This window comes from Heterodontus francisci, chromosome 16 (assembly GCF_036365525.1).
Source record: "Heterodontus francisci isolate sHetFra1 chromosome 16, sHetFra1.hap1, whole genome shotgun sequence".
Lineage (NCBI taxonomy): Eukaryota > Metazoa > Chordata > Chondrichthyes > Heterodontiformes > Heterodontidae > Heterodontus > Heterodontus francisci.
The window spans coordinates 70424034-70441840 of NC_090386.1; the positions used below are offsets into that span (position 1 = coordinate 70424034).

The following is a 17807-nucleotide window of genomic DNA, read 5'->3' on the forward strand; positions in this document are numbered from 1 at the left end:
AATAGCTCTAGTCCCAGCTTTGTTCAGGTGCAACCTGTCCAGCTTGTATAGGTCTCATCTCCCCAAGAACTGGTCCCAATGTCCCAGAGATCTAAAGCCATCTGTCCAGCACTATCTCTTCAGCCACACAGCCACACCTTCATCTGCTCTATCCTCCTCTTTCTATACTCACTAGTGTGTGGTACTGTGAGTAATTCAGAGATATCATACTCCCACATGTCAATCTGTGCTCTCAGCTCATCTTCCTATTTCTCTAGATGGCTTTCATTGAAGGATATACCATTTAGCACTGCTAGACGTGCTTGTAGTCTATTTTCTCGTCTTTGTTTCCTCTGTCTTCCAAACACACTTACTAATTTTCTGCCTTCCATTTCCAATTTCTCTCCCTTCTGAATCGCCTCTAATCTTCCCATCCCCATGCCAAGATAATTTAAACCTTCCCCAACAGCACTAGCAAAACCCCCCCTGCGAGGATATTGGTCCTGGCTCTGTTAAGGTGCAAACTGCCTAGCTTGTACAGGTCCCATCTCCCCCAGAAGTGGTTCCAATGCCTCAGGAATCTAAAGCCCTCCCTCCTGCACCATCCATCCAGACACATATTCATCAACTCTACCATCCTATTTCTGTTTCTCGCTAGCATGTGGCACTGGGAGTAACCTGGAGATTACTACCTTTGAGGTCTTGCTTTTCAATCTCTCTCTAAATTTTGACTGCAGGACCTCATCCCTCTTTCTGCCCATGTCGTTGGTGCCGATATGGACCACAACCTCTGGCTGTTCACCCTCCCCCTCAGAATGTCCTGTAGCCACTCTGTGACATCCTTGACCCAGGCACTAGGGAGGCAACATACCATCCTGAAATCATGTAGGTAGCCACAGAAGCACCTGTCTGTTCCTCTCACTATTGAATCCCCTACTACTGTTGCTCTTCCACTCTTCTTCCTCCCACCCCTGTACAACTGAGCCATCCATGGTGCTGTGGACTTGGGTCTGCCTGCATTCCCCAGAGGAACCATCATTCTCAGCAGTATTCAGAATTGAATACCAGTTGGAGAGTGAGATGCACTCATGCAATCCCTGCCCAACCTGCCTGGTCCTCCTTGTCCTTCTGGAAGTCATCCATTCCCTCTCTGCCTGCACATTTTTAAGCTGCAGGGTGACTACATCCAGAAATGTGCTATCCACAAAACTCTCAGCCTCGCTTTTGTCCCAAGATGAGTCCAGCTGCCGCTCAAGCTCCAAAATCCAGAACTCGAGCTGCTCTCGCTGGGGACACTTCCTGCACAAGTAGTCGTCCAAGCCATGAGAAGCATCCAGGATTTTCAACATGGCGTAGGATATACATTCCATGGCACTGAGGTTCCCCGCCATGCCTTTACTTTAGTTTTAATTTTAGAAATACAGCACTGAAACAGGCCCTTCGGCCCACCGGAGTCTGTGCCGACCATCAACCACCCATTTATACTAATCCTACACTAATCCCATATTCTTACCACATCCCCACCTGTCCCTATATTCCCCTACCACCTACCTATATTAGGGGCAATTTATAATGGCCAATTTACCTACCAACCTGCAAGTCTTTGGCTTGTGGGAGGAAACCGGAGCACCCGGAGGAAACCCACGCAGACACAGGGAGAACTTGCAAACTCCACACAGGCAGTACCCAGAATTGAACCCGGGTCGCTGGAGCTGTGAGGCTGCGGTGCTAACTTACCAGCTATACATCTATCGACTCCCTCTCTGGTTGTGATGTCACTATAGCTGTTTTGCTAACTAACGACACTGTTTATTAGCTGAAATCTTTTAATGACAGATGGAAAATCGCTCTTATATTGAGATACATAACTACTTTCCTCTTCTTGCCAAAACTTTCTTTGTGACATAACTACAATCTGCAGCTAATTATATGCACTGACTGACTTGTTCCCAACTGGTTGTCAGTACATAAGAACACAAGAAATAGGAGCAGGAGTAGGCCATTTAGCCCTTCAAGCCTGCCCCGCCATTCAATAAGTTCATGGCTGATCTGCCCTAGACCTCAACTCCTCTTTTGTGCCAGCTCCTCATAGCTCTCAACTCCCCGATATTTCAAAAATCTATCTACCTCCTCTTTAAATACTTTCAGAGATCTAGCCTCCACAACGCTCTGGGGTAGAGAATTCCAGACATTCACTGCCCTCTGAGAGAAGAAATTCCTTCACTCAGTTTTAAATGAGTGTCCTCTTATTCTGTAACTATGTCTCCTAGTTCGAGATTCTCCCACTAGTGGAAACATCTTCTCAACATCTACCCTGTCAAGTCCCCTCAGAATCTTGTATGTTTCGATAGATCACCCCTCATTCTCCTAACCTCTAATGAATAAAGGCCTAACCTGTTTAGCCGTTCTTGATAAGTCAACCCCTTCATCCCAGGAATCAGCCTGGTAAATCTCTTTTGAACTGCCTCCGATGCCAGTATGTTCTTTCTTGAATACAGGGACCAAAACCATACACAGTACTCCAGGTGCAGCCTCACCAACACCCTGTACGGTTGTAACAAGACTTCCCTATTTTTAAACTCCAACCCCCTAGCAATAAAGGCCAAAATTCCAATTACTTGCTGCACCTGCCTGCTAACTTTTTGTGTTTCTTGCACAAGAACACCCAGATCCCTCTGTGCTGCACTTTTTTGAAGTCTCTCTCCATTTAAATAATAGTCTGCCTTTTGTTTCTTGCTACCAAAGTGCATGATCTCACACTTTCCTACATTAAGCTCCATCTCCCAAGTTTTTGCCCACTCACTCAACCTATCTCTATCCCCTTGCAGATTCTTTATAACCTCATCACAACATGCCCTCCCACCTATTTTTGTATCATCATCAAATTTGGATATATTACACTCTGCCCTTCCTCCAAGTCATTAATATAGATAGTAAATAATTGAGGCTCTAGGACTGATCCTTGTGGCACACCACTAGTTACGTCTTTGCAACCTGAAAAAAACCCATTAATCCCGATTATCTGTCTTCTGTGAGTTAACCAATCCTCAATCCATGCTAATACGTTACCCCCAATACCGTGAGCTCCTATCTTGTGCAATAATCTTTTATGTGGCACCTTATCGAATGTCTTCTGGAAATCTAAATGCATTACATCTACCGGTTCCCCTTTGTCAACTCTGCTTGTTATATCCTCAAAGAACTCTAGCAAATTTGTCAAACATGATTTCCCTTTCACAAAACCATGTTGACTCTGTTTGATTGCGTGAAGCTTTTCTAAATGTCCTACTATTTCTTCCTTAATAATGGACTCTAGCATTTTCCCAACAACCGATGTTAGGCTGACATACCTATAGTTTCCTGCTTTTTGTCTCCCTCCCTTCTTGAACAGGGGTGTCACATTAGCGATTTTCCAATCTGCTGGGACCGTCCTGAAATCCAGTGAGTTCTGGAATATTTTGACCAATGTCTCCACTATCTCTGCAGCTACTTCCTTTAAAACCCTTGGATGCAGGCCATCAGGTCCTGGCGACTTGTCTGCCTTTAGTCCCATTAGTTTGTCAAATACTTTGGTCCTCGAGATAGAGACTGTTACAAGATCTTTCCTCCCACTGGCTCCTTGCTTATCTGATATCTGTGGGATGTTTATAGTGGACTTCAGTAAGGCGTTTGATAAGGTTCCCCATGGTAGGTTGATGGAGAAAGTGAAGTCGCATGGGGTCCAGGGTGTACTAGCTAGATGGATAAAGAACTGGCTGGGCAACAGGAGACAGAGAGTAGCAGTGGAAGGGAGTTTCTCAAAATGGAGACGTGTGACCAGTGGTGTTCCACAGGGATCCGTGCTGGGACCACTGTTGTTTGTGATATACATAAATGATTTGGAGGAAAGTATAGGTGGTCTGATTAGCAAGTTTGCAGACGACACTAAGATTGGTGGAGTAGCAGATCGTGAAGGGGACTGTCAGAGAATACAGCAGAATATAGATAGATTGGAGAGTTGGGCAGAGAAATGGCAGATGGAGTTCAGTCAGGGCAAATGCGAGGTGATGCATTTTGGAAGATCCAATTCAAGAGTGAACTATACAATAAATGGAAAAGTCCTGGGGAAAATTGATGTACAGAGAGATTTGGGTGTTCAGGTCCATTGTTCCCTGAAGGTGGCAACGCAGGTCAATAGAGTGGTCAAGAAGGCATACGGCATGCTTTCCTTCATCGGACGGGGTATTGAGTACAAGAGTTGGCAGGTCATGTTACAGTTGTATAAGACTTTGGTTCGGCCACATTTGGAATACTGCATGCAGTTCTGGTCGCCACATCACCAAAAGGATGTAGATGTTTTGCAGAGGGTGCAGAGGAGGTTCACCAGGATGTTGCCTGGTATGGAGGGCGCTAGCTATGAAGAGAGGTTGAGTAGATTAGGATTATTTTCATTAGAAAGACGGAGGTTGAGGGGGGACCTGATTGAGATGTACAAAATCATGAGAGGTATAGATAGGGTGGATAGCAAGAAGCTTTTTCCCAGAGTGGGGGATTCAATTACTAGGGGTCACGAGTTCAAAGTGAGAGGGGAAAGGTTTAGGGGGGATATGCGTGGAAAGTTCTTTACGCAGAGGGTGGTGGGTGCCTGGAACGCGTTGCCAGCGGAGGTGGTAGACGCAGGCATGATAGCGTCTTTTAAGATGTATCTAGACAGATACATGAATGGGCAGGAAGCAAAGAGATACAGACCCTTAGAAAATAGGCAACAGGTTTTGATAGAGAATCTGGATCGGCGCAGGCTTGGAGTGCCGAAGGGCCTGTTCCTGTGCTGTAATTTTCTTTGTTCTTTGTTCTTTGTCCTCCACCGTGAAGACCGATGCAAAATATTGGTTTAAGTTATCTGCCATTTCCCTGTTCCCCATTATCAATTCTCCAGTTGCATCCTCCAAGGGTCCCACACTTACTTTAGCTACTCTCTTTTTATATACCTGTAGAAGCTCTTGCTGTTTATTTTTATATTTCTTGCCAATTTACTTTCATAATCAATTTTCTCCCTCTTTATTAGCTTTTTTGCTGGTTCCTAAAAAAATCCCAATCCTCTGGCCTACTGCTTTGATCCTGAAAATGATTGGTCTAGAGTTAATTGTTTTTTATGAACCCGCACAAGGCTATATGGTCCAGTCTGGGGCTTCACGCACTGTATGCAAACTAATGCCCTCTTTCATTTACAGTTATTGGTGCCATTGCTGTTTCCAGTGTTTCCAGAGCAACAGCTTTTCTTGCTGCTGTTGACTGTGCTACATTTCAAAGTTTCCCATTCTGTGACATAATGCTGACTAGTGGTCTCATCAGCCTGCTGCAAATATCTCAAAGTTTTGTCTCAATGCTGTGCAGGTTCAGTTATTGTAATTATTAGATTGTTAAAACATGTATTCTGCTGACTCAGTTTACGTTGTTGAATATCTTTGGCAAATCTGTTGTCAGCCATCCTGATAACATGCTTATGAAGAGAGATTGAGCAGTTTAGGCCTTTACTCTCTAGAGTTTAGAAGAATGAGAGGAGATATAATTGAGGTATATAAGATGATCAAGGAGATTGACAAAGTAGATGTAGAGAGGATGTTTCCTCTGGTAGGGCAATCTAGAACGAGGGGTCATAGTTTTAGGATAAGGGGTAGCAGATTTAAACCAGAGATGAGGAGAAATTACTTCTTTCAAAGGGTCGTGAGTCTGTGGAATTCACTACCCCAGAATGCGGTGGATGAATTTAAGGAGGAGATAGACAGATTTTTAATTAGTAATGGGTTGAAGGGTTATGAAGAACGGGCAGGAAAGTGGAGTTGAGGCCGAGATGAGATCAGCCATGATCGTATTGAATAGCGGAGCAGGCCCGAGGGGCTGAATTGCCTACTCCTGCTCCTAGTTCTTATGTTCATCCAGCACAGCTGCTCCTTAATTAGCATTGTCTTAGTCTTCGTTGGTCAGCTGCAAGTATCTCACAATGATGTGTGTCAATTTATTGTCCATTGCTGTTGTTTTTTTACATCTTTCAGTACCTCGCAAGTGGGAAAGTGACTGTACAGGACTTTCCCCAACAATGCAAAAGTCCAAAAAACAGAACAGGGAAGTCAATTTATTACTACAGCAACCAAGCATATCCAATTGTTTCAGTGTTGTCAGCAGTTTAGGAATACAGGAAACCAGATCATATTGCAGAACTATTTCCCATGAAATTTAAAAGGGGGTATTCAGATAACAAAATCTACATTTGATTTTGTTGCACTTGTTTTTTTTCCTGCCCTTCCTAAGCAAACAGCATCCATGATGATCAGATTCATAAAACCTGAATAGTACAAAAATAATATAAAATAACTGCAATTTCAGGGTCGCCTTAGCTACAGAGGATGAAAAAACAAATCCCCTGTAACCTCTTCCCCAAAACACACTGACCACAATTGCAAACCTGCCCAGAATACAATTATACAATTGTACAACCCCACAGACAAAATTGAATTCTGGCCCCAGGCTAGTTTTACTGCATTACATGTGAGTTGTTTCATTTTTAAAAAAAAGTGAACAAAGATTTAATTCAATTTGAAACTTTAGGTATAGAACAGACACAAGTCTATTTGAATATTCATACCTACTTTATGAATGTTAAGTATGGATTTTGCTGCAAGGCTATTTGCTTCACAGGAATTAATTGAACCACCATGAATGTGTTCTAGTACAGCTACAGTTTTATGGTCAATCTCTTTCTTACACTGTAGACAAAACAGATCTTTGCCATGTTGGTCCATTAGCAAATGCCCAATTATGTAACATTACACAATTCATTGAACTTCTTTATCCAAGTGGCTATAATTATACAATTGTACAACCCCACAAATGAAATTGAATTCTGGCCCCAGGCTAGTTTTACTGCATTACATGTGAGTTGTTTCTTCTTTTTAAAAAAAAGGGAATAACTGATGTTTCTCTCACATTGGCTGTTCCGTTGTTGGAGATGCATCTGTATGCAAAGCCTTGGAAAACTCCACAAACTATTAACTTGCCTCTTCCACACAATGATGTAATTTTGCCAGTTAAGAAACAAATGATTATGAATAGGGGTAAGAATAAGATTGGAAACCTAAATAATTACATCAGAAAAATATTTAGCTGCATTTATTATTTTTTTCTTTAAAAGGGGAAATCATGGAATAGAAAAAAAAGAGATTTAAAAATCATCCATCACACAAAAAATACTTTCTTTGTGTAAAGCGACTTTGTCAGAAATATCTATTTGACTGATTACAAAACTCAGTTATAATTAGATACTAATTTTCTTAACCTTATGAAGCTTAGTAACTGTTTAAATTTTTCCATTCTCCTAACAGTCTCCTTTTCACTGATTCTTCAGGTGACAGCAGACAAACTGCTCAGACGTATGGCTATGAAGCAGATTTTAGCTGCTGCAGTTCTTTGTAAGTACTCTTGATTCTGGAAGTGTGTTCTGAACTAAACATGAGTAATAGGCTTTATAGCTTTCCTATTCTGAGCTGAATTGCTTTAAGAGTCTTTTCTTCTGAACACAGCGATGGATCACAGGACACATTTGATCCTTACTGCAGTGGCAGCTCTTCCCCTTCATACAGAGAATCACAATTCAGCCAAGGCACAACTGGCAGTGAGAGTGACCAGAGTAGCAATGGAGCTGATCTGCTGCAGGATTATATGAAAACTGTAAGTAAATATTCTATGCATCATAAGTGAGACATTTACATCGGTATTCATCTAAAGTTACAGTATCCCTTTTACATAGATTGATGTCATAGAGTCATTATGGCACAGTAAAAGGCCATTCGGCCCATCGAGTCCATGCCAGCTCTCTGTAGAGCTGTCGAATCAGTCCCATTCCCCCAGCTGTAGAAATGTTCAGCCTTTCTTTCTCACCTATTCTAATAGTTTTATTTAGTCTACTGTATCTAGGTCACAGAGGTTACTCAAATATAGCACCATCATTTCTGAAACAAAACAGTTGAATTGGTGAATTACAGCTCTTTTTTAACCTACAGTGCTCTTGCTCCTCCTGTCTTGAAGCTGTATGGATCTATGTTTGCTGATGATAAAAAGCTAGGTGGAAAGGTAAGCTGTGGCAAGGACCCAAAGAGGCTCAAAGAGATATAGACAGGTTAAGTGAGTGGGCAACAAAATGGCAGATGGAGTATAATGTGGGGAAGTGTGATGTTATTCATTTTGGTTGTAAAAGTAGAAAAGCAGAATATTTTTTGAAAGATATGAAACTTTTAAATGTTAATGTTTAGATAGACTTGGGTGTGCTTTTATATGGAACGCAGAAAGTTAGCATGCAGGTACAGCAAGCAATTAGGAAGGCATATAGCATGTTGGCCTTTATTGCAAGGGGATTGGAATACAGAAATGAAGAAGTCTTGCTACAATTGTACAGGGCTTTGGTGTGACCACATCTGGAATAAAGGGGGGAATTGTATGGAGTCAGTGGGTGTCTTGGCTGCCGCGTGGAGAGCCAGTGAGAGACCCGAGTTGCCTCCTTTGGGGACGGCTCGCCTTATTACAAGCCAATCAGGCACTTGGGAGGCGACTGGCAGGCCTTTCCTGGGATCAGGACCCTAGGGACAGGAAGTGCGGCCTGCCAAGAGCTGCCGGCCAATCAGAGGCTGGGAGCTCTTTTGCTCAGCAGCACCACTAGAGAAGCAGTGGCTGCTGCCAGAATGGCACCCACTGGAGGCCCAGGATCATGAAGCGTACCGTGCCAGAGGTAAGTGATGGTCGGAGGGATTTTGTTGGGTGGGGGTTGTGGGGGATGGGGCATAGGGGGGGTTGGTAGCAAGGGCAGAGGGTGGCTTTCAGTGGCCCTCTCTTTCCCAATGCTTGGTTCGGGTCCCTTGGTCACACACTGACTGCCATTGAACGAGGGATCCCCCCGCTCTCACCCCCACTGGGAGACAATAAGCAACCCCACACTGGTTTGCATCTCATGCTCCCCATGTGGAGACAGGCCCACTCGCTGCTTGGTTAATACTGGTGGTGGCGAGAAGTGGCTCTTAAGTGGGCCTTAATTGGCTGTGGGGAGGTAAGGCCTTCCACAGGTTTTCCTGCCACAGACTTAATTGGGATGGAGGTGGGAAAGTGGTGGGGTCCCCACCCGCCACCATCTCACCCAATTAAATGCCCTCCCCACCTCCAAACTCGCAATGGGAGAGAGCATAAAATACAGCCCACTATGTGCAGTTTTGGTCTCCATATTTAAGGGAGGATATACTTGCATTGGAGGCAGTCCAGTGAAGGTTCACTAGATTGGTCCCTGGGATGAGGGGGTTGTCCTATGATGAGAGGCTGAGTAAATTGGGCCTATATTGTCTGGAATTTAGAAGAATGAGATGCAATCTCAATGAAACATGCAAGTTTTGAAGGGGCTGGATAGGGCAGACACTGAGAGATTGTTTCCTGGCCAGGGAATCTAAAACATGGGGGCACAGTCTCAGGATAAGGATCTGATCATTTGGGACTGAGATGAGGAGAAATTACTACACTCAAAGGGTTGTGAATCTTTGGAATTCTCTACCCCAGAAGGTTGTGGATGCTGCATCGTTGAATACATTTAAGGCTGGGATAGATATTTTTGGTCTCTCAGGGAATCAAGGGATATGGGGAGCAGGCAGGAAAGTGGAGTTGACGTTCAGAGATCAACCATGAACGTATTGAATGATGGAGCAGGTTTTACAGATCATATGGTCTACTTCTGCAAATATTTCTTGTGTTTGTGTGTTCTTGTGTTCTGTGTTCTTGTGTTCTTGTGTTCTTGGATCCTTGGTAGCAATAATCCTTAAGATGTCAATTTTCAGGCTTAACATTGGGCAATGAGTGTTGGCAGGCTTATTCAACAGCAGATGCCTTCCCATTTGAATCTAACCCTGTCTTCATCCAAAGCTTCCATGCCCACACAACATGTAGTTGTTGAATTGTGAACATGATCGGAATCTTGGCTGTTATTCCCCTTCCTGTTGCAGGGTGCTGAGGCCAAGTGTTGATCTGCATCATCTGAGATTAACCAATTGAGAAAATATCATTCATTAATGCAGGATCTTCCTGGCATTTATGCCCAGTGTGACACCACATTGCAAACTTATCCATCAAGCCAACCAGCAAATTGATAATATCTTCAAAACAGCTATACACTAACTGTTTATGTTTTTCCTGCTTGAACAGCATAGCTACTGCACCATGTACTAGTCTCAGGCTGAAGGTCTGGCAGAGTTCTGTGCATGGCACTTTGTAACCAGCTACTAGAAAGATAAGGAGCTTTCTTTCTCTCCATGTCAGAGCTTTCCAATTGAAGCACTGTGATAGAAATTCACCATGTAGACGCAAAACTACTTCAAACCATTCTATGGCAAATCACATGCTGCTAAAAGACTATGGGGAAGAAATTAATTCACAAAGGGTGCTACTACAGGCATACATCCTGCTACCTGTGCGGCCCATGCAGCATTCTTCAATGTGGTGAACTTCTTCCCACTGTTTTTAAAAAAACACTTTGTACGTATTTCAAGTTTGAATATAAGAACTTAAGAATACAGAAATGAGAAATACCTATTCTCTCTGCCTCATCCACCCCATTATTTAGCTCCTCATGCTGGAGCTGAAAAGACTGTTAAGGGTAAAATTTCAGCATGCACCCGGGCGTCAAGCTGGCAAAGCAGATTGGCCAATCATTACGGTAGCAGTCTGATTTTCATTTACATTGAACTCAATCGGGTGGTTTCTGTAATGGGCAGTGATTGACAATATTAGTTTATAGTCAGGTGACAAATTAAAAATCTACCCCTCAGTCAAGCCTATGATAAAATCTCTTCTCCACAATATACTTCACAAAAATCTCTTCGGTACTTGGTAGCTTCATTATTTTTGCTTCACAAATTACACACCTCAAATTGTGTTCGAGAACTTAAGTCAATTCAGTTACATAGCTAATTGTATGTGGTGACAAACTTGTATTCCAGCCACTGCAAGAGGATTTTTGTCTGACTTGAGTACTATTGTATACTGTTACCCCAACTTTGTAGCCCAGAAATCCAGCCAGGCATTGTCTGTTTTTCAGGCACTAAATGGCTTCCCAAGCTTCCAATATGATGGGCAGGAAGAGCAAATTCATTACAAGCCAAAAGAGTGCCCCCCCCCGACATAACAGTAAAGGCAAAACATTGATGTTTAGTGCCCACACCTGAAGCAGGCATTAGATCCTTTGCATACACAAATAAGAGGTCTAATGCCTATTTGTGGTACCCACTGCAAAATTGGTTTGCCCTGAGGCAGCCGGCAACCTGGGAAAAACAGGCCTACATTGCAGTCTTTAAAGAAACCGCCTATCAGGCCACAACCAACAAGTTCGGTTTTAAAGGTATACTTACCTGAATATGGAGCTGGGAGGAGTAGGAGTGCTACAGTCCTCATAGGCAAGCTTCATCATTTTAATGGTTTCTAATGGGCGGCACAGTGGCGCAGTTGTTAGCACCGCAGCCTCACAGCTCCAGCGACCCGAGTTCAATTCTGGGTACTGCCTGTGTGGAGTTTGCAAGTTCTCCCTGTGTCTGCGTGGGTTTTCTCCGGGTGCTCTGGTTTCCTCCCACAAGCCAAAAGACTTGCAGGTTGGTAGGTAAATTGGCCATTATAAATTGCCCCTAGTATAGGTAGGTGGTAGGGAAATATAGGGACAGGTTGGGATGTGGTAGGAGTATGGGATTAGTGTAGGATTAGTATAAATGGGTGGTTAATGGTCGGCACAGACTCGGTGGGCCGAAGGGCCTGTTTCAGTGCTGCATCACTAAGCTAATGTTTTTTTTTGAGGCATCTAAAATGAGGGAACATAGATATAAGATTAACTATAACAAACTTAAGACAGATAGTTGGAGAAACCTTATACAGAGGGCTGTGAGGCTGTGGATTGCACTACCAATTTTAGTGATTAGATTAGATTAGATTAGAGATACAGCACTGAAACAGGCCCTTCGGCCCACCGGGTCTGTGCCGACCATCAACCACCCATTTATACTAATCCTATACTAATCCCATATTCTTACCAAACATCCCCACCTGTCCCTATATTTCCCTATTGAAACAGAGACCACATTAACACTTAAAAATAATTTAAATAGGTAATTAAAGGTAAAAGGGTAAGGAACAGTGTGGGCACATGGGATTAGATTACTATTCATGTGGAGGAAAAACACCAACATTGACTGGTAGGGCCCTACAGTGGGAATCAAACATCCCTGAGTCAGGAAGAGGAAAACTGACCAGGGTTCACCATCCTGATCTCAGCTGGCAATGTCCTTCTATGGACATGAGGTAAGGAGAGGATTAGTCATGGCTTTGGTGCCCTATGCAGTCGAATAACCTCCAGCACTTATTATTTAGGGCCATATATTGTTACGACCAGGTGAGGAGGGGATCTCAAGCTCCCCTTTTGCCCTTTCTCTGGTTTGACCGCGACAGGTTTTATCCTTTTTTAACACAGTGGTTCAACTTACCACCTCTGTGGCACTTGCTCCTGTTCTCTAATGTAATTACAAAAGAACCAATCAGACAGGTTTTCTTGAGTTTAAACAAGAAAGATGTAAGTTTATTACTCTTAACACTCTAACCTGGTTAAAATTACTAAAAATACACTACACATTCACATGAGAATCACACTCACACACAAATAGATTGCAGAGGGAAAACAGATTTGGTGGTTGGATTAAAGTCTGGAATAAATGGAATTTAAATATAGTATATTAGTCCCATAGTCCTCAGTTGAAATTGCAGTCCTGAAGTCCTTGCTGGGCAACGTGCATGGTTGTGGGCTTCCTTTTCTCAGGACTACTGAAGGCAGAAGAGGGGTTTGATTCTTGTCCCCTGATTGTTGGCTGTGGTGGTCTGTAGGCTTGGGAGAGTTTCCCAGCTGCAGCCAGGTCTTCTCTTGATATTTGCTGGGGAGAGAGAGAGAGACCTGTTTCATTGATGGCTTTTCAGTTACTCATGTCTGCTTTCTTTGTGACAAAGCTTACAGTCTCTCCAGAGATGCAAAGGCAGTCACATGATTCCATCAAGCCCCTTTGTTTTTGAAATGAGGTTTTTCCTGGAATCTTCTCTGAGATTCAAGGTGCTACACCTCAAGACATCCAATCACACAAGGAGGGTCTTGGCTCTTTCAAAGTCAAGGGTTGTAGATGGTCCTGATGACCATGTTGATAGGGCCATTCTAGGTAATTTAATCACTGAGAGCACCCCATTGTTCTGGCTAGGTTGGATGAGACTTGCAGGACATTCTGAAGGGGGAGTGTGAACAGTCAGAGGTCATGGTACACATTGGTACCAACAACATAGGTAGAAAGAGGGATGAGGTCCTGCAACAAGAATTTAGGGAGCAAGGTAGCAGATTAAAAAGCAGGACCTCAAAGGTTGTAATCTCTGGGTTACTCCCAGTGCCACGCGCTAGTGAGTATAGGAATAGGAGGATAGAGCAGATGAATACGTAGCTGAGGAGATGGTGCAGGAGGGAGGGCTTTCCTGGATCACTGGGACTGTTTCTGGCAAAGGTGGGACCTGTACAAGTTGGATGGGTTGCACCTGAACCAGAACGGGACCAACATCCTTGCTCCGAGGTTTGCTAGTGCTGTTAGGGGGCGTTTAAACTGATTTGGTAGGGGGATAGGATACAGAGTGGAGGTACAGTAGGGGGTGATACACAGTCAAATATAGAAGAGAAACAGAGTCAGTCTGGAAGGCAGGGCAAATATCGACCTGTTAAGGCACAAGTGAAAAATGTAAGGCTGGATTGTATCTATTTTAATGCAAGGAGTCTTACTAGTGAGGTAGATGAATTGAGCGCATTGATTAGCACATGGGATTATGGAATTATTGCTATCACAGAAACATGGCTGAGGGAGGAGCAGGACTGGCAGCTCAACATTCCAGGGTATTGAATCTTCGGGCATGACAGGGGAGGGGATAAAAGAGGAGGTGGTATTGCACTGTTGATCAAGGAGTCAATTACTGCAGTAAGGAGGGATAATATCTGAGATGGTTCCTCAAATGAGGCCATATGGGTAGAACTTAAAAACAAAAAGAGGGCAATCGCTTGGCTGGGAATGTACTACAGGCCTCCAAACAGTCAGGGAGAGATAGCAGAGCAGATATGTAGGAAAATCTCAGAGAGGTGTAAAACTAATAGGGTAATAATAGTAGGGGATTTCAACTTCCCTAATATCAACTGGGATAGTCAGTGCAAAAGGCTTAAAGGGGGCGGAATTATGAAAATGCATACAGGAGAGCTTTTTGAGCCAGTATGTAGAAAGTCCTAAAGAGAAGGGGCAGTACTGGACCTAATCCTAGGGAATGAAGCTGGACAAGTGGTAGAAGTGTCAGTGGGGGAGCATTTCGGGGATAGTGACCATAACTCTGTAAGATTTAAGGTAGTTATGGAAAAGGACAAAGATGAACCAGAAATAAAGGTACTGAATTGGGAGAAGGCTGATATCAGTATGATAAAACAGGATCTGGCCAAAGTGGACTGGAAGCAGCTACTTGTAGGAAAGTCTGCATCAGACCAGTGGGAGTCATTCAAAGAAGAAATAGTGAAAGTACAGAATCAACATGTACCCATTAAGGTGAAGGGTCGGACCAACAAGTCCAGGGAACTCTGGATGTCAAGGGATATAGAGGATTGGATCAGGAAAAAAAAAAGAGGCTTATGGCAGATTCAGAGCGTTGAAAACAGCGGAGGCCCTAGGGGAGAATAGAAAGTGTAGGGGGATACTTAAAAAAGTAATTAGGTGAGCGAAGAGAGGACATGAAAAAACACTGGCGGGCAAGATAAAGGAAAATCCTAAGGCATTTTATAAGTATATTAAGGGTAAGAGGATAAGTAGGGAAAGAGTAGAGTCCATTAGGGACCAAAGTGGCAATCTGTGTGTGGAGCCGAAGGATATAGCTGAAGTTTTAAATGATTACTTTTCATCTGTGTTAACTATGGAGAAGGACGATGTAGGTGTAGAGATCAGGGAGGGGGATTGTGATATACTTGAACATATTAGCATTGAAAGGGAGGAAGTATTAGCTGTTTTAGCAGGCTTAAAAGTGGATAAATCCCCAGGCCCAGATGAGATGTATCCCAGGCTGTTATGTGAGGCAAGGGAGGAGATAGCAGGGGCTCTGACACAAATTTTCAAATCCTCTCTGGCCACAGGAGAGGTACCAGAGGACTGGAGGACAGCAAATGTGGTATCGTTATTCAAGAAGGGTAGCAAGGATAAACCAGGTAATTACAGGCCGGTGAGTCCGACATCAGTGGTTGAGACACTATTGGAAAAAATTCTGAGGGACAGGATTAATCTCCACTTGGTGAGGCAGGGATTAATCAGGGATAGTCAGCATGGCTTTGTCAGGGGGAGATTGTGTCTAACAAACTTGATTGAATTTTTTGAGGAGGTGACGAGATGTGTAGTTGAGGGTAAAGCAGTTGATGTAGTCTACGTGGACTTCAGTAAGGCTTTTGATAAGGTCTCACATGGGAGATTGGGTAAGAAGGTAAGAGTCCATGGGATCCAATTTGGGCAATTTGGCAAATTAGATCCAAAATTGGATTAGTGGCTGGAGGCAGAGGGTGATGGCCAAGGGTTGTTTCTGCGAGTGGAAGCCTGTGACCAGTGTGTACCGCAGGGATCGGTGCTGGGACCCTTGCTGTTTGTAGTGTACATTAATGATTTAGACGTGAATATCGGAGGTATGATCAGTAAGGTCGCAGATGACATGAAAATTGGTGGTGTTGTAAATAGTGAGGAGGAAAGCCTTAGATTACAGGACGATATAGATGGGCTGGTAAGATGGGCGGAGCAGTTACAAATGGAATTTAAACCTGAGAAGTGTGAGGTGATGCATTTTGGGAGGACTAACAAGGCAAGGGAATATACGCTGGGTGGTAGGACCCTAGGAAGTACAGAAGGTCAGAGGGACCTTGGTGTACTTGTCCATAGATCACTGAAGGCAGCAGCACAGGTAGATAAGGTGGTTAGGAAGGCATATGGGATACTTGATTTTATTAGGCGAGGCATAGTATATAAGAGCTGGGAGGTTATGATGGAGTTGTATAAAACACTAGTTAGGCCACAGCTGGAGTACTGTGTACAGTTCTGGGCATCACACTATAGAAAGGATGTGATTGCACTGGAGAGGGTGCAGAGGATATTCACCAGGATGTTGCCTGGGCTGGAGCATTTCAGCTATGAAGAGAGACTGAAAAGGCTTGGGTTGTTTTGCTTAGAGCAGAGTAGGCTGAGGGGAACCTGATTGAGGTATACAAAATTATGAGGGGCATTGATAGATTAGATAGGAAGAAACTTTTTCCCTTAGCGGAGGGGGTCAATAACCAGGGGGCATAGATTTAAGGTAAGGAGCAGGAGGTTTAGAGGGGATTTGAGGAAATATTTTTTCACCCAGAGGGTGGTTGGAATCTGGAACGCACTGCCTGACGAGGTGGTAGAGGCAGGAACCCTCACAACATTTAAGAAGTATTTCGATGAGCACTTGAAACGCCATAACATACAAGGATACGGGCCAAGTGCTGGAAAATGGGATTAGAATAGGTAGGTGCCTGATGGCTCGCATAGACACGATGGGCCGAAGGGCCTGTTTCTGTGCTCTATGAGTATGACTCTATCTTTTGATGTTGCAAATGTAAATTGCAGTGGCCATCTTGGCTGTCAGTTTTTTTTTAAGTTACTTGTAAGAATTTCCAATAAAAGTCGAATGCAAGGTTCCAACCAATGAAATTAATATTTCCCTATTGACATCTAGGGTTTTCATGACACCTCCGTATCATGCAGAATGAAAGGCAACAATGGTAGCATTTCATTAAAGGTGTGGAAAAGAAAGAGGAAAACGCACTTTCATTTTTCATTCACTCTCAAATTCATCCATGGGTCTTAGAATGGTTGTAGCTGTTTTTTCTCTGCAACAGCAATTCTGATTTAATTCCCTTTTCTCTTGAAGTCTGTCTGGGATGGTTATGTGTTGTCAAATGGGTTTAAAGTCTCTTTAGTGTCAATTTGAAATAACCTGGGGATGGGCATCTCAATAAACATGTGGTTGTTGAGGAAGCTTGGGGTCTGCACATTTTCATGATTGTCTATGGCAAGTTCTTCTATATGTACATGCTTCAACCCCTCAATTGCTGTTTCTGCAACACATGGTTTTAACCATTCAGCTTCCATTACCTTGATAATTTCTCTCCCTATGGTGGTATTGGATAATAAATTGGTTTTAAGCCCCTGTGAGGTATCTGAAATGTCCTCTGGGCCCTTGTTCTTGCTGGACTCTGAAGTGCAATTGTTGGATTTGATTGTCTTTGGGCTTGGGTCCTGATCATTGGATTCTGCAGTGGATAAATCCACTCTGACCTCACTTTGAGTGTTCCGGTGAGTCATACAAGTGCTACGCACTTTAGGGCATTTTTGTTTCCCTTTTCTCTTTACTGTGAGGAGGGTCTCTTTTCTAATCTCCCCCATGTCTTCTTGGACATTCCTACTTGCAGGTATCAGTCCAGCTTCCACTGCACTCCCCTGCGGCACTTTGACTAGGTGAGGCCTCGCTCGCACTGGTGGTTTGCTTGTCTCTGCAGGTTTCTGTAAATGCTGTTAGCCTTGGCAAGGTGCTTCTTTGGCCTGCATTTACGTAGGATGGTGTGGAGTCCAGTTTTTTCAACATCTCAGGATGTTGGACATTAGGGGGTTCCATTTGGGAATCCTCCTTTAACCTGTCCTCACTGTCTTTTTCGTCCACTTCCTCCC

The 17807-nt window shown here is 43.6% G+C and overlaps 1 protein-coding gene across 1 annotated transcript in view; it reads left to right on the forward strand.

Annotated features, from left to right (window-relative positions):
* Positions 1-17807, forward strand: part of ccm2l (CCM2 like scaffold protein) — a 94943-nt gene that overhangs the window by 64867 nt on the left and 12269 nt on the right. Inside the window, exons 7-8 of the mRNA XM_068048346.1 lie at positions 7361-7424; positions 7536-7683. Coding sequence (XP_067904447.1) covers positions 7361-7424; positions 7536-7683 — 212 coding nt within the window. The remainder of the gene's footprint in view (positions 1-7360; positions 7425-7535; positions 7684-17807) is intronic.